Raw genomic sequence first — 24,451 nt, 5'->3', positions numbered from 1 at the left:
TGTATACTATAATGCTTAAGATCAGTGGCCCTTCAAGGTCACTGTGCAGGTATTTGTAGTGTTCTTTACACCCCAACAAATGAACAGCTTTTTGTCTTTGGCTGTTTTATGGCTCTATAGCCTACAAAGTTATGAGTACTGCTTTTAAAAAGACTTTTTTTTTCTCATGACATTTAATAAGAAAAGATTTCAGTGGCATCTAAGTTAATACCAGTCATTCCAATAGAGTGGAAATTTGTGATTTTGTATTCAAACTGATAACTGATTTATATACAATTAAAGCCCGAAGCCTCTTCAAAGTAGACGCTACACAAATCATTAGAATGTTTGTATTTCATGGTTAAAACAGCATGCAGAAAGTAAATTATAAGAAAACAGCCAATCTGTATTCATAAAAAGCTCAGTTTATTTCAAAGTCATTCCATCAACACTTATTAGAAATCAGCATTGTTTGGGGACAGACCCACAACAGGAACACATGAATAAAACATGCGCCGATTACAATAACAGCTCTGCGCCCATTTGCAGTGGTGAAAGTTGAAGCATTCCGCTTGTTAAGATTTAAGAATAAACAGGAAGCAGACACAAAGAAACAATAAATGAGTAAATTGGGCCGATCCAGCTCTACGGGATTACTGTGTAGAGTGAAATCCACTAGAATCCAATGTGGTTTAGGATAATCCCCTCAGAATTGCAACAGTACAGCACTACTACAGAATACCCAAACCTGTTAGCACTGAAGATAGCCTACAGTGAAGGAAAGGGGGAAATATGACAACTCAAAAATACTCAACAATCCAAATTTTATGTAACAACAGCCTGATGCCAATCAAACTACACAACAAAGAATTCCACTTGTACAGTATGTTCTCTTAAATCAATCGCTCACTAGTCACACAATGAAAACTCAGGTTTTGCATCTCTTGGAGTACATTTTTACATACAGCTTTTACATTGCAAAATGTGTTATATTCTAGAAAAATAAAAGAAGCCTGAGATACGTCCACCAAGTGCTCACATGCACCTCATTTTTGTCACTATTGCGCTTTTATTTTTGCAAACCTGAGGGAAAACATGCAGGTTAAACATGTTTATTAAATTCACACTTCTGCAACCTCTCTCACACACAAGGGTGTGGCGTGTTTGTGACACCACTGGCATGCTCTATTCGCCATGCATATGCTCGCACTCGCCACCAGTACTGGAAAATCCTGGCGTGTGCATGCTGTGTGACCGCTGCATGTGCGCAGTGTTCAGTTGGAACCAAAATGGTGCCATGTTGTGACTTGACCCCACTCTCTCAATTAAGGCACTCTAATCCCCCCCGCCAGGAAAAAAATTGAGCGGCGCTCCAACGTCATATCGTATCATAGCAACAGCGACGCTTGTGTTTGGACTAATGAGCTGAGCTGCAGGAGCCGTTAGTTCAGGTGAAGTTGATCTGGAAGTCAGTCTGAAATTGTTTTTCCTCTGAGAAATAGACAACTTTAACTCTGTAAACCAATCTGGTAAGTACATTTTTTTTAGCTAACTCTTTAAGATATCATCAGTAATTATAATCTTTAAAATTCAGGAAACACACACAAAAAAGGTTTAATTTGGTCCAAATAGTGGCATTGCTGAACTAATAAACGATTTTAAACCAGTTTATTGTCAAACAACATGCTAACCCTTCTGTGACAAACTGTTTAAAAGTTTTAATATAGCTATTTTTTACAATACATTAACGTATTTGAAAAACAAATCCTGGTTTGATTTCAATCTGCCTTTAAAACCGGTTTGGGGACTCGGGACTTGGCGGCTCCAGTGTGCTCCAGATCCGTTGGCAGGGGAAATCGTGTGGGACCCAGCTCTTCTCTGGACAGGCGTCTTCTATCCTCGAGCCTGCCCAAACATCACCTTTGTGTCATTGACTTTGTTCCAAATCTGCATTTGTCTGTATACCGTTGTGCACATTCCACAACATTAAATTGTTATACTTTTGACTTTCCATTGTCCATTCATTTACGCCCCCTGTTGTGGGTCCGTGTCACTACACTTTCCCAACAATTCAAAAGATTCCCAGAAAACAAATCTGTTTATTTTATTTTGTAAACCAAATGTTTGTCTGTTTGATTCTATGAATAAAGTATTCTGTGACAGAATCTGTAACAGATGCCTTCTGCCTCAAATTCACTCAGTCATAAATCTGACAAATTCTGGAGTCTCTGGAAACATTTGTTGACAGTGAAGGACACCAATTTACTGGTTTATATCTAAAATACTAAATGCACTGCATTTCTGTAGCCTTTTCAGTCTGACAGCCTGCTGCCATGCAGGACGTTTCAGTGCTTGTCCTGCAGTCTTGGTGCTGTTGATTGATAGCTGTCCGTCTCTTTCTGCCTACTCAATGGATTTTGATTGGCCAAAAATTGTTGTGGATAATTTACATATTTATAGGTTGTTGCTGTTCATTCGGGTGCTCCCGTCTTGGGTCACCACAGCGGATACAGCCTGATCCGCATTGGAATTTGGCACAAGTTTTACGCCGGATAACTCCAGTTTTTTTTAACTGGAGAAACACACACAGCCACTGGTGTTCTGAAGAGTTCTCCCATCCAAGTCCTAACCAGATCCTGCACTGCTTAGCTTCTGAGATCTGATGGAATCAGACTTGCACAGAGCAGATCGGCTGCTTTATATACGTACATACACTTTAATTTGTCAAAGGCCCAGGATTGCAGCTACATTTAAAAGTCACAAAAAAAACAAAAAACAAAACTGATGTGCAGAGTGAAAGTTGCTTCATCACAGAGACAACAGCACTTAAAATCAAATAAATTCCTTCAGCTGCTCCCTTTTTTTCACTCGGGGTCGCCACAGCAAATTGGAGGTGGATCTGCATAAATTGGCACAAGTTTAACACCAGATGCTCTTCCTGACGCAACTCCACATTACATAGAGAAATGTGGCAGGGGCAGGCTTTGAACCAGGAACCTTTCGCACTGAAACCAAGTGGACAAACCACTTGATCAAACCCCTACGGCAATAAACAAAGTGATAAACATTTTTGAAAATACTCTTTGTTGTACCACAATAAGTCGTGCTCAGTGTGTTCCTGAAGCACCATTTTTTGCAAAGTTCAGAGACTGCACAGTTTATTTTTATACATTAAAACATTTCCGTAATTGGTTTTAAAATTAAATAAAATCAATAATTGTAAATTTTTTTTTGTTCTTATGTAAAATCTGATATCCTAATATTTGTACACTGTGTGCACCTTGCAATTTGAGGGGTGACAGGTACAAAAAAAAATCATACGTGATTAATCGCATTTGTAATTGATTAAAATTTTTAACAATTCTATCTATCTATCTATCTATATGTGAGTATATAAAATACCTGTGTATCTAATGAAGTTGCTGTTAAGTCAGTGTTTGTGGAAAATCATTTCACAGAATAAACTTTTATGTTGATGATACTTGGGGGAGCTCATTATGTTATAATTACAATAATGTTCATTTTTTACATCGAACTGATCCACTGATTAGTATCATCCCTAAATAAAATTAAATCACTTTCTCTCTTCATCTCTTTCAGCCTCCAGAAACGACAGACTGATCAGCAGCGTTTCGAAGATGGTTTTCAGAATCCCCACCAAAAGCTACGACTCCTCAGTCAGGAAGCGCCGCTACACGTAACTGATGTTTTCAATTTGCTGCTGTTTCCTTTTTAACCATTTAAATTTTGTTGGATCTAGATTAAAGTATGCAGCTTGGACACTTTAAAAGAATATCTTAATATTGCAAAGTTTTTTTTAACATGTTTGTTTTTGACCAAGCTACATACGTACATATTTATTGTTAGAATGGCCTCAGTCACTGGCAGGTCTTTATTCTTCAAAGTTTAACTCCAGACACCATGATAACCGTGTCCACACAAAAAGAGGCGGGGCCAAATATTAACATTTGGATATTCTACATTTGATTGTGTTGCTTTTCTTGATGTTCATCGTCAACTCTTTAAAACATGGAAAGATTTCTTGAATTGTGTATTTCAGAGTGTAAAATAACCATGAAGCATCTCGGTCATAGTCAACTATTTCTTTTTGTGTGTTTCAGGTGGAGAAGACACGCTGAGAAAATCCAGCAACTCGCACCATTTGAACCAGTAAGGAACCAAACCCAGTCCCACTGCACCTTTTTTCCTGCACCACTGCTTATTTGTTAGAATTAGAGGTTGCATATTTGTTTGTAATGAAGTGAACATTCATGTGTTCTCTTTCAGAAATTCAATGATGACATGACAGAGGATGAAAAATCAAAGTGCTCGTGTCTTATTCCTGCTACAGTTCCACACAGTGAGTCACTTCTCTCAAGATTTCACGTCTTGTCCTTCATCCACAGCTGTGTGTCAGAACTCTGTCCCTGCTTTTTCACTTTCACACATCCTGTATATTCATGCTTTCATCTCATCACCACACTGGTGGACTAAAGTTTGTCATTTTTGACCTTTGCTCTTTTCTTCACCTCCACAGTTACCAGCAGGTCGATTGTACTTCACCAGACTCCTACATCTGTTATCATTGTGGGCGAGGGGGGCACCACATCAGGGACTGTCCCACCAAACAGGTAAAGAACAGAGTCGGTGCCCCTCACACAAATTCATTCTTAAAATGTGCAAGTTGTTTATCAGAGAAAAATTCCAAAGTTCCAACAATATCCCACAGTAATTTTCATCCTGTCATCATTCCAATAAGTGCCTCCAAAGTGCTGCTGTGCATCGATTCATCCAGTAAACACACTATGGATTGGTGTTTCATACATTCATGCTGAGCATTGAAGCCACGCCCTCTTTGTGTTCTTTTGGCGCAGGATGAAAGTTTCCAGCCTCTGAAGAGGATCAAGTGGAGCTCAGAGATCCCTCACTCCTTCTTGGTGAAAGTGGACGATCCCACCATGGAAGGAGCCATGGTGACCGCCATAGGGGAATTCTCCGATCCCACCATGCATGCGTGAGTGACAACAAAAGAGTCAGGATGTGTGTGTTTGTGTGTGCAATCACTGCTTCTTCTGTATGATGGAAAACTTCCTGGAGCTGAAAGAATTTGTCAAACAACATAAAAACAATCACTGACTGTTTTTTTTTTTAATTAATGAATTATTCATGCAGAAACAATTCCGAACAGTTAAATCCTTCAAGAGTTAAATCCTTCACGTGAGCATTTGTTTATTTTTGGAGCTAAATTAATCTGTTAACATTGAGGACAGACAGATTTAAACTCTAAAGCAGCAGCAGAATGTCTTAAAGGGGCTTTAATCTGCTCCTTTATCTGCTTTCTGGAGACCAGAGACAATCTTTGACCCAGATGTTTGTCAGCAGTCAGTAGTTCTGCTCTGATTCTGCACAAACACACAGAAAGAAATCGGCAAGGTCATCACATCAAATGTCACGTGTTTGCTCGTAGTCACCTTAAGTAAAACCATCATCTGATGCTGTGAAAGTGGCTCTGATGACGAGTGTGGGATAAAACATATTGTTTGTGTGTGTGTGTCTGCAGTGAGGCATACCAATGGAAGCAAAGGGAGAGGCCTCCGTTCCTTCCACAGGTCCCGTCCACCTCACAGAAGGAGGAGGAGCCAATACCTCAGCTCCTCTGCTGTCCCCTCTGCTGTGAGTTGCTGCGAGAGGCAGTGATCATGCCGTGCTGCAGAAGGACCTTCTGTGACCACTGTGAGTGTGTGCAGCACAACACACCGACCCTGACACACACACAAACACACACACGTTCACAGTGGACCAACAACGCATCAATCCAGACACCAAAACAATCACAGTGTGGATCGACAAGATCATTAAGCCCTTTTCCAGTTGCGTTGTGAGGTGTCATGACAACGCCACGTGGATGCAACCTTATCCCGAGATGATGTAGCTCAATGCCACAACACCGTGAGGGACGCAAAGGACGAAGACAATCGGACACCAAAAATTAAACATGTTTAATTTTTTTCTGCGTCCTGTGCCTGACGCAGAAAGGAAGTAGTTTCAACACAAGTCGGGGCAAAGCAACAGTACTCAACGTGACTGGAAGCCACACCCTCACAATACAACGTTACCCGATGCCAGTTTATGATTCCTGCTGTGTTCCATTGTTTGTGAAGTATAAATCACTCAGGATTGTTTTTATACCGTGTACACAATGCAGTAAAAACTACACGCTCAAAGAGCACAGAAAAAAAAAAGAAGCTGATTGCAGCGTGGCTGCAGGCAGCTGCTCGCTCCTTAAATTCTCTCACAATTGTTTTTGAATAAAGTCCAAAGTCCTGCTCCAAGACTGGTTGCTAGAGACAGGACATGTCAACAAAATACAGCATAACTCCAGACATCTCCACATTTTCTCACGGATAGTTCGTGCACATGCGAACGAACGCAGCTCGCGGTCAGAGAAGATAAACTATGACAGCACTCAGAGCGCAGACCTGCAGCTCAGCACACAAGACATACAAACTGGAAGAGAAATCATAGCGCAAACAGACTAGTTGCAGCTGAGTCTGTCTGCAGGTTCTCCTCTGCATCCTCACCTCCTCTCTGCCCCCTGTTGCGCGCACCTGACGCAGTCGTCATGATGCCGCACGACGCAACTCGAAGCAGGCCCGGTGTGAAAGGGGCTTTAGTTTGTTTTAACATTTCAAGACATTTTATTTGACTTCATCTGCACTCGTCAGTGTTGGAGAGCTCATTTTTTGACCTTTTTGACCTTATTTGTCATGGGGTCTTGACGTTTTGGATTTGGCGCTTTGGGCTTGACATTTCACAGCTTTGTTCTTATCAAGAAAATTCAAGTCACTTTAAATGCACATGGAAATTGCTCTTTTTTTCGGTAAATGTTCAAACAGTTTGGCTGCTTTGTGTGATCACGTCACATTAAGTTCATATAAGTTGGAGGTAAACAGAAAAACCTTAAAAATGAAAGCACGAATCGCTGAACACACTGTAAAAAATAGTTGAGAATACTTCAAATTTGCATGCAACAGTCTGCACTAAGACCTTTATGTTGTGCCAATGATGAACTATATATATATATATATATATATATACATACATACATACATACATACGCACACACGATGACAATACCAAAAAGAAAAAAACGTGCAAACTTAGTCAATGAACTCAAATTTACAAAATATAACCCGACAGTACTGGCGCACAACACACAAACCCGAAAGTAATAACAAATCAATAGACCTAAGTCTTCAACTATAGCATGCAATTTTGTTTTTCTTGTAATGTCTTTTAAAGCCTACTAACGTACCAAGTACTTTAATATTGTTGGGACAGTTGTTCCAGATGTTAACACCTTTAACAGATACACAATGACTTTTTGCAGTACTTCGGATCCTTGATTTTTCAAACAATAAAAATTCCTCTCAAATTATACCTGAAGTCCCTCAGTTTAAACAGATCCAGGACATGTTGTGGCAGCAGTTTATTTTTAACTTTATACATAATTTGTATTGTAAAGTAATCAACCAAGTCCCAGAATTTTCGAATATGTAAACAGGCAAACAATGGATTTGTTGGCTCACAATGTGATTTGTTACAAATAATTCTTACAGCTTTTTTTTGCAACAAAAATATTGGATTAGTATTAGTTTTATATGTACTAATCCAGGTGCAGATATGTCAGTTAGTAACTTGACAGAAATGTACTTTCAGCTGTCTTTCTGTGTAGATTTGGTTCATTTCAAACAAAATGTTGAAGTTTTTGTTATTTATTATCCAAGTTCTCTATTTACATTTCGTGCTCATAAACAATACAATGCATCACATTTATGACATTTTTAATCAACAGTCCACCACTTGCCCACATTCAAAATATTGATGGTTATGTTTTGGTAAATATTGTCACTTGTTCACATTTGATTCAAGTGTGAACGTCATGTTGTCTGTCACATGTTGGTCACATGATTCCTGCTGGAATAAAGTTTATTTGGATCAATCTCCAGCTCTGCACATAGTTTGCAGAATATGTGACTTCATCTTGATTCAATGACTTTGAATTTGTTTTACCTCAGAAGTTAAGAATATGAGCAAATTTATGCACAACTGCCAAGATCGCAACTTGAATTCAGCATATTTATCATCTTATCAAAGTTAATCACCAGGAGTCTCATTTATCAACCGTTTATATACACAGATTCCTGTGTAAACCGTGCATGCTAACATTTCTATGCAAAGTGTGGAATTTACCAACTTGTACTAATATTCAGAAATGTATGCAAATGTACATACACACAGCTCTGACAATGTGTACATACAGCATCTAGTGGTAGAAGGGGGAAACTGCAACTAGAACACTTTGCTGTCATCACAGTATGAAACCTCGTCCACATACGTTCTTTATTTCCTCAAATTATTAAGAAAATAATTAGTAATGATGCCGTTAGAAACAGATGACCTGTGTGAGCTAAACAGCAGCAACAAGGATCTCGATATCCGCCTGCCACTACAAGGCCTGAATCAAATAGTTTCCCTCCTGCAATTTCATACACGTTATTTTTACTCTTCAAATTTCATTAGGAGAGATTTGATCTTAATAAAGAAAACAGCATGGTGACATCACAGGAGCACAAAGGATTCTGGGATAACTGTAACAATAACTCATTGTCTACTTATTCTGTTAATTTGACAGTTTTGTGCTGGTTCTTGTGGTGAAACTGTTCAAGCAAAAGCTTGTTCAAATATGTCCATAAGTGATTGTAATGTCAAAATTAAGAAACATGACACCATGAATGAATGAATGGCTGATTGTTACAGAAAGCCCACCCCCTCTCCATACAAAGTAACGAGTTCCCAATTCTCGGCCCTGCCCCTCCCTCTCTGGGCCCGAGACAACTGACTTTTTTTTTTTTTTTTTACAAAACTTTATTTCAACAAATGCAATAACAAACGAACAAAACACAAGGGCAAAGAGATATACAAGAAAAATAAAAACAAGTTCAAGTTCCTTATGGAGGTGTCAATGTTTTTTCTGTGTTCAACACAATAGTTTGTTTTCACTTCACACTTTCTTTACATTTGTAACTTTTTTTTAAAAGTGCAAAGGTATGCCAGGTGTCAGCGAATAAAGAAAAACATAAATAAATATGTAGACTGTTTTGGCTGCACATGCGCACATACATAGCTTAGCCCACCCCCGTCACCATCACTACACACACACAACTTTTGAGCCTAGCAGCTAGTCTGGTAATTAACACATGTTTGTGTCCCTTCACAGAAAAAAAAAATCTTTCTAGTCTGGTAGTGCATTTGCTTGTGCATTTGCGTTCTTTTTGTGCCATAGTTTCCCCATTACTATAGGGATATTGTGAATTACTGTTTAAAAATGTGACATAAAATTCTTTGGAAATTAAAAAAAAAACACGCTAAAATAGCTACGTTGTATGCGTTTTGTTTGTGTACGATAATTTCTCCTAAAATACGATAAGTTTGAGGTTTTGGTACGCTAGTTGCATATTTCCTACCTGGCAACACTGTCCTGCTGTGACCACACACCAGCACCTCGAGCTCCATCTCACAAAAGTTGATTTCCTTCGTACTCTTTGCCATGACTCCAGTGAGGAACACAAAGTTTGGTTTTACTACCTTACGTAGTTATTTAAGGGAGTTTCTGAATGCAAAAGACTATGAACGTGCACGAGCGTGTGCTTTACAACATGATTTATCACCAGCTGATACTGACTGATGTGTACCTGTTTGATAAATAGATTTTTTTTTTTTTTTTGGACTTACACACATACTTAATTTTGTTTATGTGGCAGCATTTATAGAACCTTTTCTCTGCACAGTTTGACAAATGAGGGTCCAAGTATTTTTGTCCACATTTCCAGTACAGCTTTGGAGTATAAACAACCTGAACACTACTTTGACTGGAAAGAGCTACAGTTCTTAAAGTTACTTTCATAATATACCACATTCATATCCCCCTTTTATTTGTGTCTTGGTCGTGAGGTTTTGTGTCTTGATGCCAACACTGGAGCTCAAACACACACAACATATGACGCTGTCATCATCATTTTCTGCTGAGTCATTGTTAATGTCACCAAACCAAAAAAACAACAAAAAAACTGTTTGCATGAAAAATGGAGCAGTAAAAGCTGCTGATGTCATGTGTGGTGTGTACTTTGATGTCAGTTTAACTGCAGACACACTTTGATCCTCAGCGTACTTATGAGTCGTCACACTTCAGACTTCAGCTGGAACTTTTTCTTTTGTCTCCTTCACAGGTATCCAAGACATTCTCCTGGATTCAGAGCAGCACGAGTGTCCGGCCTGTCACTGTTTCGTCGTTCCCGATGCCGTGATGGCCAACGTCTACGTCTGAAATGTGAGTGCTCGATGAATCCACAGGCGCTTTCTGGCTGCGTTTACACAATGCTTTTAATGTGATTTTGAATTCAGACTTTGGATTTCCCACAGCCACATCAGTTCTCTGTATGGACACGTGACAACACAAGTTATTTTAGTGTGATTAGATCTCATTTGGGATGTTTTTATTCCACATGCTGTGAAAGTGAAGTGAAAATTCTCAAGCTTTAAAAATCCTGTTTAGTAAAATTGTCCTTTGAATTTGTGTGAATTAGTCTGAAAATACGTCCATGTGTTTGAGTCAGACATCAAGGTCTGATGTTTGCAGTTTCACAAACATTAATGATCATTAAGATGCAGGAGTTTGCTGAAGCGAGCTGCTCAGTCACACTGACAGTGATTCCAGTTGCACACTGAGTCACTTCATGCAGTCTGAGCAGATCAGATGGAAGCAGGGCCTGTCGGCGCTTTTTACTGCACCTGATTGTTCATGTGAAGCTTCACGTGTCTGATCAGTGTTTCAGCTTCATTATAGAAATGCACTGACACCATTCTCTTTGTTTTCCTTCTGTCTCCTCACAGCTCGTGGACAGTTACATCAACGGCATCGAATATTATTAAAAGCCTCACCCTCCTATCCTGACATGGAACTGGAAGCAGCTGGAGGACAACATTAAAACTTTGTGCCAGGTACCATCCTGACACACACAGACATCTAGAGTTTAACACAATTCCCAGTTACATATCTGGAATGTTAGAATTACATCAGTTAAAGGAAAAAAAAAATCAGAGTTCTGTCTGTAAAAATTTCTGAAATATGCCCTTTAAACTCAGTGAAAAGACATCTCTACAGCATGACAAATGAAATAGAACTATCAAAGCCAAAGCGATGGATTACATAAGTAATCATAGTCTTTATTGTAAAATGTAAATCTTCACTTTGACAGCCAGTTTTCTTCAGACAAGTGGGGATGGATACAAGAACCTTTGCAAGTCACTGAATGTGTCTTGAACTTCATTTACATCAGTCGTTAAGAAATACAAACAGTGTGGTACTGTGTGGAAAATCTGTGTTCTCAAAAACTGAGTCACTGTGCAAGAAGGAGACAACGAGTGAGGAAAGCCACCAAGACACCCAGACAACCCTGAAGAAGTTCTGGACTTCTGTCACTGCATGTTGCATCACCACCCTCAGCTCCATGGTGGAGTGCAGCAGAGACGGATTTTCAAACAACCAAACAGATCAAGTCTGGGCTTGGAGTTCCCATGTGCCTTCTGTTTCTGTGTAGGCTCTCAGTTGTCCAGGTGGTTTCCATAGTAGAGAAGCTTGAATCTTCGACTGGACTGGGTTGCTTGACGCGCGTCAAGCAACCCAGTCCAGTCGAAGATTCAAGCTTCTCTACCATGTGCCTTCTGGCAAACTGGAGCTGAACTTTCAAGTCTTAATTTTCAAGAAAATCCTCAAAATCCCTTCATCATGACGTATAACTGGTGGTGAAAAATGGAAGTTGAGTTCTCACAGCTGTGTTGTGATACAGAATACGATCATCATCCAGTGTAAGTCTTGTCTAGTTTGCACACAGAATGATGTCAGCTGGTGGAGTCAGTGTTTGTCACCAGACACCAAACATTCAGTCCCAACACACTGATCCTCTCTTTGGACCAGACGGATCTCCTCAGGAGGGAGGGGTTGATGTTCTGATTTAGTCACTGCATACTGGGTCAACAGAACCACGGACCATGTCATGTTGGAGTTCTGCACCTCAACAGACTGTTCTGTAGCTCGCACTGATCCAGATGAAAGTTTTCTACACTGCTTCATTATTGTCTCAATATCAGCAGATATTCGGGAAAGACTTCCAGCATCCACATTCTCTCTGCCTGGACACTCCTTCAAGTGGTGTGAAAATCTGTCAATTTTCTTTTAACAACACACAAGTGAGCGGATTATTGTCTCTACAGTCTCTAAATTTTTCACATATAACATGCTTAAGAGTGAGGAATTCTTATTTCCCAGAATGAAAATGGTCGTTCTACCAAGAAGACACAGTGACACTTTCTTATTTTTTGAGTGAGCTGCTGAAATAAACGGTATGATCTATGTTACATGAGTGAACTGTAAACATTTAACATTAAATGTTAAAGAAGTTAATGTTTCAGATGCACGAGAAAGCCAGCTTATAGGGTAAATATTTTTTTCCTGCAAATTTTCAGTGTTTGTTAAAGGTACTTTGTGGGTCCAGCTCTGTATTGTTTACCGACCTTTCTTCAACCCCTCTGACAAACTTAGAAAATGGTCATAAACACAATTGCGTGTAATGTTCTTCTGAAAATTCATTACAATCTAAAGCTGAATCCTGGTTTCACCATCCAGATGTACACAGCTGGACATGATATTCTAAAACTGCTGGTGTTGCCATGGAGATTGACCATGTCCTTGTGTGAAGATGCTGAAGAATTCTGAAGACCTGTAGGGTCAACAGAAGTGCCCATTTTGTGAATTCTTTACTGTTTGTGGAAATCAACTTGTCACATTATTCTTAACAAGCTTGTTTGGAATAATAAAAAAAAAAACTAGAACAAAATACAACAGTATGTAAAAAACAGTAAAAAAAAAAAAAAAGTTTCATTCAAAATCATTGGAATGTTTTTCTTCTTTTTTCAAAATAATTTGTTATTTTTATTTATCCATTTCTGAATCTCATCAGTCTTATCCACAGAACACACAACATTTTTTTTCTGAAAAATGGAAATGCTTATTAAGGTTGCTTGGAATAAAAAAATCACTTGTTTAAAAAAAGGGGAGAAGTACATTTCAACAATGAATTCCAAAGTTTTTTCAAATTATTTTTTTTTTCTTCTCTTTTTCTGTCTCTGTTTTTCTTTTCTTTTTAAATTTTAGAATGCATCCCTACTAATACTGTGTCAGGTTTGTCTGGAATTAACCGTTTAGTGGTGAATCCAGACAGTAGTTATCAGCAATGTTGTTATTTTGCTTTCAAGTGAAACTGCTAAAATTATGCCTCTCTGAGCTCAGCGCTTGTAACCACATGGGCCGAGTTATGCTCTCTGGGCTTAAAGGTGGTAACAGACTACTTTGTACTGTGTGGGACCAGGGGGGTACTTATCAAAAGACCATCGGGAGACTTAAAGTGTTTATTTCACCACGTCAACAGCATAGGGAACATTTTTTTCCACAACAGTTTTCTTCCATTTTATTTTGGATTTGGAGTTTCTGAATAACATGTTGCTTTCCAGCCTGTCACACAGACTGTGTGTGCATGACATGCACGTGGAGTTGAGTCGAGTTACTGACCACGCAGTGTTGTGTAATGCAGATAGTGGCGTGTTTGTGGCAGATAGTGGCAAGTTAGATGGTGAGTGTTGCACGGACGTAAGCTGCAAATATGTTCATGTTTTTTATTTTTTAAAGTGTTTGTGAGTCGGAAAGGCAGAAATTCAGAGAGACGTGACTGTAAAATACACTGAGCCTGATGATGTCAAAAAGAGTCCACAAAAGGGTGTTTGCTAGGCTGGGCCAAAATAGACTCAGTCCATTTTATGCAAATACTGAGCAACGCGACAGAACAACTGCCAATCCAAGTGAATAGGCAGCGTTATGTCAGCTGGTTGTTCGCTCCAATAAATTTATCCAAGATGGCGGGATACGCTCCAAAACAGCAATGTTTCTGTATAAAGTTAGCAAGAAATAAACATTTCGACATAGTAAAATCACCAGTGTTAAATTAACACTGCCACTGAACATATGGTCCCATGCACTCTGGCGGTGTTACCACTGTCAGTGTTAGATTTACACTGGTGATTTTACTGTGTAAATCTAAAAACACTGTTGCTGTAACCAGATAACACCTTTGAAGTGATTTCGAAGACATCTTAAGGAGTTGTTAGCGTGCACGACCTGTGAACGTCCTTCAAGGGACAAAGCCGACTGCTTGTCTCTGTGGTTCATAATTAATGTGGACCGGAGCATAAGTTTGTCCCTGTCTCTATCTTTGTCGCTGTGTCTCTGACTCTCTTCGTATAGCTCAGTCTGTCTGTGTTTCTATGCGTCTTTCTCACTTTGTATTTCTAATTCTGTCTCTGTGTCTCATGTCTGTCTTTGTCTTTTTCTCTGTCGCTGACTGTTTCTGTGTCTCCTTTTCCTTTTGTATCTCTCAGTCTATCCTTGTTGCTGGGTTTCTGCATTTGTCTGTATCTGTTTCTCTTTGTAGTCTGTCTCTGTCTATGTCTTGCTTTGTATCTCTCAGTCTGCCCGCTGTCTCTGGCATCTTTGTCACGGTGTCTCTCGCTCTCTTTGTCCGTCTTCCTGTTTCTGTCTTTGTATCTCTTACTCTTGGTGTTTGTTCTCTTTTGTCTATACATGGATCTCTGTCTCTCTTTGTATTGCTTTCTCTGTCAGTCTTTGTCTGTCTCTGTGTCCCTATCTGTCTTCAGCTGGTCTTTCTACCTCTCTATTATTTCTGTCTCTGTGTCCCTCACTATCGATCTCTGTGTCTGGGTTTGTGGCTCTCACTGTGTTTCTCTGTGTTTGTGATTCTCAGTTTGTGTCTCTGTCTGTCTTTGTCAGGACAGGGTTCTCCAGCACAGTCCTTGTTCATGTCTCACATGATCACTTTTTTTCCTCTGAGTTTCTGTCTTTATTGTTTGAAAAAGAGGTGTTTTTTCACATTTTCATTTCTAGAGTCCCAGAGATATGAACTAATTTTAAAGAACAAACAGTTAAGATACATGTCCTTCCTAAAACCATGATTCCAGTTGTGACAAGTGCAATATTGTCATAACTTACACACAATGGTGTGAGCCACTTATAGGCCTAAATTCCTAATATTAAATCACCATTTAATATGGTGTTTCCAGTTAGCTACAGTTACTGGATTTAAATGTCAAACATCAATAAGGAGAAAACTTCTGCCGGTCAGATTTTTTGCCGCTGGAGGCGGCCATTTTTGCTGTGTAAGGGGATAAACCCTGCGCTAGGCTGGAAGCGGCTGCTGGGTGAACAGCCAGGACAGGGAGCGTTTTCATGCCAAGCAAACTGGAAATGGGGACGGCGTAGTGCGGGGTTTGGATGGTTGGTAAGGTGGAGGGAGAGTGGACGTTAATGGCGGTGGGGACTGGGGTGGTGGCAGCCAACATAGCCATAGAAGTAGCGGTGGAGGCGGTGGGAGCAGGCTGAGAGAAGCTGATGTTGAGGTCAACTGGGGTTGCAGAGGAAACAGCCTGCATGGTGTATTTAGCCATCTCTAAGCTGCAGTCATGGAGACATGGCAGGAAAAGAGAGGAAGGTGTGGTGGTGAGCAGTTAGGTGTGTTGGAAAAGAAAAAAAGGGAGAATGGGTGAGACAAAGGAGAAAGGAAGTGAGAGAGGAGAAAACATAAGAATCAAAGAAGGAATGAGTTAAAAAGCAGAAACAATAAGGATTTTGATGTAGTCAAGAAAACGGAACAAATCCAGCCTGATGCTGAACAATCTACCCTGATACAATCCACCCGGGACACTGCTACCCCGCTGAAATTCTTACCTGGTATTGATGAGGTACTGAGCCACACTGATGCTGGCTGGCGAGCCTGTAATCGTGACTTGGCGCATGGCTGAGCCATCAGAGGCGCTGGCAATTTTGATGTGAGCTCCAGAGACCTGGCGAATCTCATTGATCTTGCTGCCCTGTCTTCCAATTATGCAGCCAATAAACTAGACAGTATGACAGAGAGAAAGAACATGTGCAAATATTCAAATGTCTCAGGGAGCCATTTTCAACATAACACCTGAGGACAGTACTGTGCATTACCCAACGTCCAGAATAGCTTGTCTATAAGGAAGAAAACTATTACATTGTACAAACCGATCACATTTCTAATAGGCTTTACTTGTACATATAACAAATTACACAATCATACAAACATTAGTGCCAGATTACATGAAGTACATTTAGCAATACAGTAGAGTTCAGAATAATAGTAGTGCTATGTGACTAAAAAGATTAATCCAGGTTTTGAGTATATTTCTTATTGTTACATGGGAAACAAGGTACCGGTGGATTCAGTAGATTCTCACAAATCCAACAAGACCAAGCATTCATGATATGCACACTCTTAAGGCTATGAAATTGGGCTATTAGTAAAAAAAAAGTAGAAAAGGGGGTGTTCACAATAATAGTAGCATCTGCTGTTGACGCTACAAACTCAAAACTATTATGTTCAAACTGCTTTTTTAGCAATCCTGTGAATCACTAAACTAGTATTTAGTTGTATAACCAAAGTTTTTCATGATTTCTTCACATCTGCGAGGCATTAATTTTGTTGGTTTGGAACCAAGATTTTGCTTGTTTACTACTGTGCTTGGGGTCATTGTCTTGTTGAAACACCCATTTCAAGGGCATGTCCTCTTCAGCATAAGGCAACATGACCTCTTCAAGTATTTTGACATATCCAAACTGATCCATGATACCTGGTATGCGATATATAGGACCAACACCATAGTAGGAGAAACATGCCCATGTCATGATGCTTGCACCACCATGATTCACTGTCTTCACTGTGAACTGTGGCTTGAATTCAGAGTTTGGGGGTCGTCTCACAAACTGTCTGCGGCACTTGGGCTCAGAAAGAACAATTTTACTCTCATCAGTCCACAAAATATTCCTCCATTTCTCTTTAGGCCAGTTGATGTGTTCTTTGGCAAATTGTAACCTCTTCTGCACATGTCTTTTATTTAACAGAGGGACTTTGCGGGGGATTCTTGCAAATAAATTAGCTTCACACAGGCGTCTTCTAACTGTCACAACACTTACAGGTAACTCCAGACTGTCTTTGATCATCCTGGAGCTGATCAATGGGTGAGCCTTTGCCATTCTGGTTATTCTTCTATCCATTTTGATGGTTGTTTTATGTTTTCTTCCACGGGTCTCTGGTTTTTTTGTCCATTTTAAAGCATTGGAGATCATTGTAGAACAGCCTGTAATTTTTTGCACCTGCGTATAAGTTTTCCCCTCTCCAATCAACTTTTTAATCAAACTATTCTGTTTTTATTTACATTTTACACAACGTCCCAACTTCATTGGAATTGGGGTTGTAAAATAAAATTGAAACTGTTCAGTTCTTATTAACATTACCTAATAATTACATGTACACTAATAATTACATACATTTTTGTGAAGGGAGTGAATTTGAAAATATTGTCTTACAACTGACTGCAAACTGTTTCAATCTTTTTTTGATCAGTTCATAGTTCAGAAAGGCAGAATTTTATCAAACATATTATGTGACATGGCAGAGGAAAGGCTTTGTGGTGTAATTAGTGCCCTTGCAGTTCCCTCCAACAAGGAGGTTATGTGTTCAGCCATTAGTTAGTTAGTTCGTTTGTTCAACATTTTGAACTTCAAGTTCAACTTTGGCAGTAAGGCTGGAAAGCAGCAGAATCAATTTTCCTAAAATGTGGTGAGGGAGTGGAGTGTGGTCCAAGAAAGAAACCATTGATTCCAAGAACAGTGTTTATGCAGTAATTATTTCATTATTACTTTGTCAGCAGATACCTCACAAGCATAAACAGATTTCAGTGACATTTGGTGAAGGAGGCCTTTCATCGTGGAAGAGTTGACAAGACGAGCCACATGTAGACCCATGATCATTCATACTCATATTTTTATTCATATTTTTATAATGACCTCCACTGATTTCCAATTGATTGATTTTTTTCTTTGTACTTTGGCAAAATAGCGCCCAAATTTTCACTTCAACTTGGTGAAGACAAAATAAAAAGGGGCGATTAGAGAATTTAAAACCTGTATATTTGAAACTCACTCATCACTCATCTTCAACTGCTTATCCAGGATCAGGTCACAGGGGCAACAGCTAAAGCGGGGGACCCCAGACTTTCCTTTCACGAACCAGTTTTTCAAAGCACTTCATAATGACAGCGGTTAGTGCCACTGGCCTGTAGTTATTGAGACCCTTTATATTATTGTTTTTTGGCAGTAGGATTATGGTGGAAGACTTTAAGCAGGGTGGGATGGACCATTGGGTGAGGGACTGGTTAAAGATGCTGGTGAAGACCCCAGCTAACTGGTCAGCACAGTCCCTCAATAACCTCCCAGTCACACCGTCAGATCCGGCCGCTTTCCAGGGGTTCGCTGCCCTCAAGGTTCTCCTCACTTCCTCTACCTGTTCAGTGAAAGACTAACTGTGGAGGGATGAGGGCTGCAGTGTGGGCTTTGATAGTGATTCAGCCTCGAAACTGGCAAAGAAGTGGTTAAGCTCCTCCGCCAGTAACACATTCCTGGACAGTGCCATGGTGTTGGTGGATCTGAAGTTGGTGATGTGCTGGACCCTTGCCACACCTGACGGCTGTTGTTACTACTGAAGTCCTCTTCAATCCTCTGTTTGTAGTTTGCCTTGGCCTTCCTGATGCCTCCCCTCAGAGCAGCACAAGCGCAGCTGTACATATCCCTGTCACTGGACCTGAAAGCAATGTTTCTCAGGAAGCTGGGGGACCTGGGTCTCTCCCGTAACATCTGCTGTTGGATTATGGAGTTTCTGACAGACCACCCTCAGAGGGTGAGAGTAGGATCCCACCTGTCCTCAGCACTGAGCACCAGCACCAGCTCTTCACAGGGCTGTGTGCTAAGCCCCCTGCTCTACACCCTCTACACCCACAACTGTACCCCCATCCACCCAAACAATACCATCATAAAGTTTGAGGATGACACCACGGTGGTGGCTCTCATATCCTCCGGAGATGAGACTGCCAACAGAGCGGAGGTGGCACAACTGTCTGTCTGGTGCACCACCAACAATCTCATCCTTAATACATCCAAGACTAAAGAACTGATTGTGGACTTTAGGAAGTGTAAATCAGATATACAGCCCATCACAATAAGTGGGGACATGGTGGAGATGGTGTCAGACGTCAGGTTCCTGAGCACCTACATCAGGAAGACCTGACCTGGACTCTAAACTCCACCTCAATCCTGAAAAAAGTACAGGAAGAACACCCTGAGAACTGAGGTCTTGGTGTCCTTCTACCACTGCTCGGTGGAGTTGGTGCTGAGCCACGGCATTTCGCTGTAGTTCTCCAGCTGCACTGCAGCAGAGAGGAAGCAGCTCCAGAGGGTTATAAACACTGCCCAGAGACTGGTTGGCTGCTATCTTCCATCTCTGGAGGAGATCTACAAGACCCGCTGCCTTTGGAGAGCCCATAGAATCATCAGGGACCCCTCACATCCTGGTCACCACCTTTTTGAACTTTTACGCTCAGGGAGGCGTTTCAGGGCAATAAAGAGCAGAACAAACAGACTAAAAAACAGTTTTTATCCTGCAGAGTAATATAATGTGCAATATGTTTTTATCAGTCTTTTTCTAATTGTTTTTGTGTATTTTATGCATTTACTGCACTTTAATCTTTGCGCTGTCTTCAAGGGCTGCTGTTTTTGAATTTTGTTGCGCTTCTTGTGCAATAACAATAAATTAATTCAATTCAATTCAGTAAACTGTTTGACCTTTCAATGTCACCAAACATAAAACACATGTGACCAAAGAAAACTTGATATGACTTCATACTAATGTTTAATAGGAACCATAGGTGCATCTCAAAGATTCCTGAGATTCCTGAGAATAACCATTCTAAATGCGGTATGTCCTTATTGTAAACATTGGGCTAACATTTTGACCTTGACCTCTGAGCATGACCTTTTAACCATGTTTTCTCAAAACTGGATCACTTTATCCTTGACTGACCCTCTATTATTAGGGAGGGGTGTTATTTCAAGAAATTTGGAAATCTATAAATGTTTGCATGGAATATAGAAATATACACAGAATAAACCATAGCAGGATAAATTTTGGGTCATTTGGTTCCAAAAACCCATATGGACGGAGCCAGTGAAGATATGTCGAAAATGTCATATCTTGAGAACTGCTGCACCTAGAGACTTGAAATTTGACTCCAAATGTTGCTAGTTTATATTCAACTTCTATAGTAACAATAAGCTTATATGGTGTTTTTTAAGAGTAAATGACAAAAAAAACAAACAAATTTCAGTACATATGTTACGATCAATTGTAACAAACAAAATCTATGTAGTTTTTATTTAGGAACATCAATTGAGTATAATCATCACATGTAAAGAATGACATGGCCACAATGAACTAATTATAAGCAACAGAGTGGTTTTCTACGTCAACAGCACATATACGACACACGCGTTACTTGAAATTTTCAAATGTTCTGTCCATATGGGTTTTTGGATCCCAATGACCCAAAATTTATCCTACTATGGTTTATTCAGTGTATATTTCCATATATATAGATATATATATCTATATATATTTATAGATTTCCAATTTTTTTGAAATAACAGCCCTCTCTACTATTATTCCACCAAGTTTATTTCCAATGTGATCAAAACTCTTCTGGTTATTTTGTTTACACACAGACAGATGGATGGACAGACAGGACAGAAAACATCAACCCGGCAGGCACTACAGCCACATATAGTGGAGCAGATAACTATGACTTTTGGCCAGAATTGTTCACTTGGTCATACAAGCATCAGATTTGGCATGAATGTTTTTCATAAATCATCCATCCATCCATCCATTTTCTTCCGCTTTATTCGGAGTCGGGTCGCGGGGGCAACAGCTCAAGCAAAGCCGCCCAGACCTCCCGATCCACACACACCTCCCCCAGCTCCTCTGGGGGAACCCCAAGGCGTTCCCAAGCCATCCGGGAGATGTAGTCCCTCCAGCGTGTCCTGGGTCTTCCCTGGGGCCTCCTCCCAGTGGGACGTGCCCGGAACACCTCTCCAGCGAGGCGTCCAGGGGGCATCTGGAAAAGATGCCCGAGCCACCTCAACTGACTCCTTTCGACGTGGAGGAGCAGCAGCTCGACTCTGAGCTCCTCCAGAGTGACCGAGCTCCTCACCCTATCTCTAAGGGAGTGCCCAGCCACCCTGCGGAGGAAACTCATCTTGGCCGCTTGTACTCGCGAACTCGTTCTTTTGGTCATGAGCCAAATCTCATGACCATAGGTGAGGATCGGAACGTAGATCGATCGGTAAATCGAGAGCTTTGCCCCCCTACTCAGCTCTCTCTTCACCACGACGGTCCGATACAGTGACCGCATCACTGCAGATGCTGCACCGATCCGTCTATTGATCTCACGCTCCATCCGTCCCTCACTCGTGAACAAGACCCAGAGATACTTAAACTCCTCCACTTGAGGCAAGGACACTCCACCGACATGAAGAGGGCAAAGCACCTTTTTCCGGTTGAGAACCATGGCCTCGGATTTGGAGGTGCTGATTTTCATCCCAGACGCTTCACACTCGGCTGCAAACCGCCCCAGTGCACGCTGAAGGTCCTGATTTGACGAAGCCAACAGAACCACATCGTCCGCAAACAGCAGAGACGAGATTCTGTGGTTCCCAAACCAGACCCCCTCTACACTCTGGCTGCACCTAGAAATTCTGTCCATAAAACTAATGAACAGAACCGGTGACAAAGGGCAGCCCTGGCGAAGGCCAACGTGCACTGGAAACAGGTTTGACTTCATCATCATCATCAATTTTATTTATATAGCGTCAAATCACAACAAACAGTTGCCCCAAGGCGCTTTATATTGTAAGGCAAGGCCATACAATAATTACGTAAAACCCCAACGGTCAAAACGACCCCCTGTGAGCAAGCACTTGGCGACAGTGGGAAGGAAAAACTCCCTTTTAACAGGAAGAAACCTCCAGCAGAACCAGGCTCAGGGAGGGGCAGTCTTCTGCTGGGACTGGTTGGGGCTGAGGGAGAGAACCAAGAAAAAGACATGCTGTGGAGGGGAGCAGAGATCAATCACTAATGATTAAATGCAGAGTGGTGCATACAGAGCAAAAACAGAAAGAAACAGTGCATCATGGGAACCCCCCAGCAGTCTAAGTCTATAGCAGCATAACTAAGGGATGGTTCAGGGTCACCTGATCCAGCCCTAACTATAAGCTTTAGCAAAAAGGAAAGTTTTAAGCCTAATCTTAAAAGTAGAGAGGGTGTCTGTCTCCCTGATCTGAATTGGGAGCTGGTTCCACAGGAGAGGAGCCTGAAAGCTGAAGGCTCTGCCTCCCATTCTACTCTTACAAACCCTAGGAATTACAAGTAAGCCTGCAGTCTGAGAGCGAAGCGCCCTATTGGGGTGATATGGTACTATGAGGTCCCTAAGATAAGATGGGACCTGATTATTCAAAACCTTATAAGTAAGAAGAAGAATTTTAAATTCTATTCTAGAATTAACAGGAAGCCAATGAAGAGAGGCCAATATGGGTGAGATATGCTCTCTCCTTCTAGTCCCCGTTAGTACTCTAGCTGCAGCATTTTGAATTAACTGAAGGCTTTTCAGGGAACTTTTAGGACAACCTGATAATAATGAATTACAATAGTCCAGCCTAGAGGAAATAAATGCATGAATTAGTTTTTCAGCATCACTCTGAGACAAGACCTTTCTAATTTTAGAGATATTGCGTAAATGCAAAAAAGCAGTCCTACATATTTGTTTAATATGCGCTTTGAATGACATAATGACTGACATTACTACCGGCAGTGTGAACCAAGCTCCTGCTGCGGTCGTACAGGGACCGGATAGCCCTTAACAAAGGACCCCGGACCCCGTACTCCCGGAGCACTCCCCACAGGGTGCCCCAAGGGACATGGTCGAACGCCTTCCCCAGATCCACAAAACACATGTGGACTGGTTGGGCAAACTCCCATGAACCCTCGAGCACCCGATGGAGCGTGTAGAGCTGGTCCAGTGTGCCACGACCAGGACGAAAACCACACTGCTCCTCCTGAATCTGATGTTCGACCATCGGTCGAATTCTCCTCTCCAGTACTCTAGAATAGACCTTACCGGGGAGGCTGAGGAGTGTGATCCCCCTATAGTTGGAACACACCCTCCGGTCCCCCTTCTTAAACAGAGGGACCACCACCCCGGTCTGCCAATCCAGAGGCACTGTCCCCGATCGCCACCCGATGTTGCAGAGGCGTGTCAGCCAAGACAGCCCCACAACATCCAGAGACTTAAGGTACTCAGGACGGATTTCATCCACCCCAGGAGCCTTGCCACCGAGGAGCTTTCTAACCACCTCGGTGACTTCGGCCTGGGTAATGGATGAGTCCGCCTCTGAGTCCCCAGTCTCTGCTTCCTCTTCGGAAGACGTGACGATGGGATTGAGGAGATCCTCGAAGTACTCCTTCCACTGCCCGACAACATCCCCAGTCAGGGTCAACAGCTCCCTACCCGCACCGTAAACAGTGCCGGTGGAGAGCTGCTTCCGCCTCCTGAGGCATCGTACGGTTTGCCAGAATCTCTTCGAGGCCGACCGATAGTCCTCCTCCATGTTCTTCATAAATCAGTGTTTGACAAAAAAGTGCTGGCCACTTGAAAATCCAATATGGCGGCCAGGTAGGGGTCAATGAAGAATTACACAGGGGTCAAAATTTAAAAATGCTCCAATCATATTGAAAAGTGTAACACATTATTTGTCTGATTATAACTATTCCAAAAAGGTATAGTTTGGACTATCTATGATTGAATGTTATGGAGTTATGCGGTAAAAACAGCAAAAATGGTGACAAAGGTCGGTTTCAGTTTGTACAGGGGTCAAAAGATAAAGCTGCTCCAATGTTTGTAAAATGTGATGCAAATTAGTGGTTGAGTTAATAGGGGTTTAAAAAGGAATAGTTTGCACCATGTGTCATGCTTAGTTATCACGTTACAGGGTAACATATACATCATATGCCATAGAATCCAATGGACGTCAACATTGTTTGACATTTACTCTGCAAACCAGGCATTCAACACAGTCAAAACTATTCCATTTATTAATCCTATTAGTTCAACCAATATTTTGCACCACTTTCTACCAAAATTGGAGCAACTTTAACTTTTGACTCCTGTGCAAACTGACACTGACCTTTCTTACCATTCTTACTGTTTTTACCCCATAACTCCATAACATTCAGTCATAGATAGTCCAAACTATACCTTTTTGGAATCTTTGTGATCAGACATATAATTTGGTATAGCTTTCAATATGATTGGAGCATTT

General features: G+C 41.1%; 1 protein-coding gene across 3 annotated transcripts in view; it reads right to left on the bottom strand.

Moving 5' to 3' along the window:
- Positions 1 to 384: 384 nt before the first annotated feature.
- The window catches only part of zgc:110045 (uncharacterized protein LOC664755 homolog), a 105,582-nt gene continuing 81,515 nt past the window's right edge, over positions 385 to 24,451 (bottom strand). For 2 of the 3 annotated variants that reach the window (XM_034185047.1, XM_034185048.1), the window contains 2 exons: positions 15,893 to 16,062; positions 14,962 to 15,619 (listed from right to left, as the gene is read on the bottom strand). In XM_034185047.1, the coding sequence (XP_034040938.1) occupies positions 15,262 to 15,619; positions 15,893 to 16,062 (528 nt within the window). In that variant the 3' untranslated portion in view covers positions 14,962 to 15,261. Of the gene's footprint in view, positions 748 to 14,961; positions 15,620 to 15,892; positions 16,063 to 24,451 lie in introns of those variants that run through there. The other variant, XM_034185049.1, reaches the window with a different exon arrangement.

Source organism: Thalassophryne amazonica, chromosome 13, assembly GCF_902500255.1.
Source record: "Thalassophryne amazonica chromosome 13, fThaAma1.1, whole genome shotgun sequence".
Classification (NCBI taxonomy): Eukaryota; Metazoa; Chordata; class Actinopteri; order Batrachoidiformes; family Batrachoididae; genus Thalassophryne; species Thalassophryne amazonica.
The sequence above is the reverse complement of the archived record's forward strand: the minus strand, read 5'-3'. Positions and strand labels throughout refer to the sequence as shown.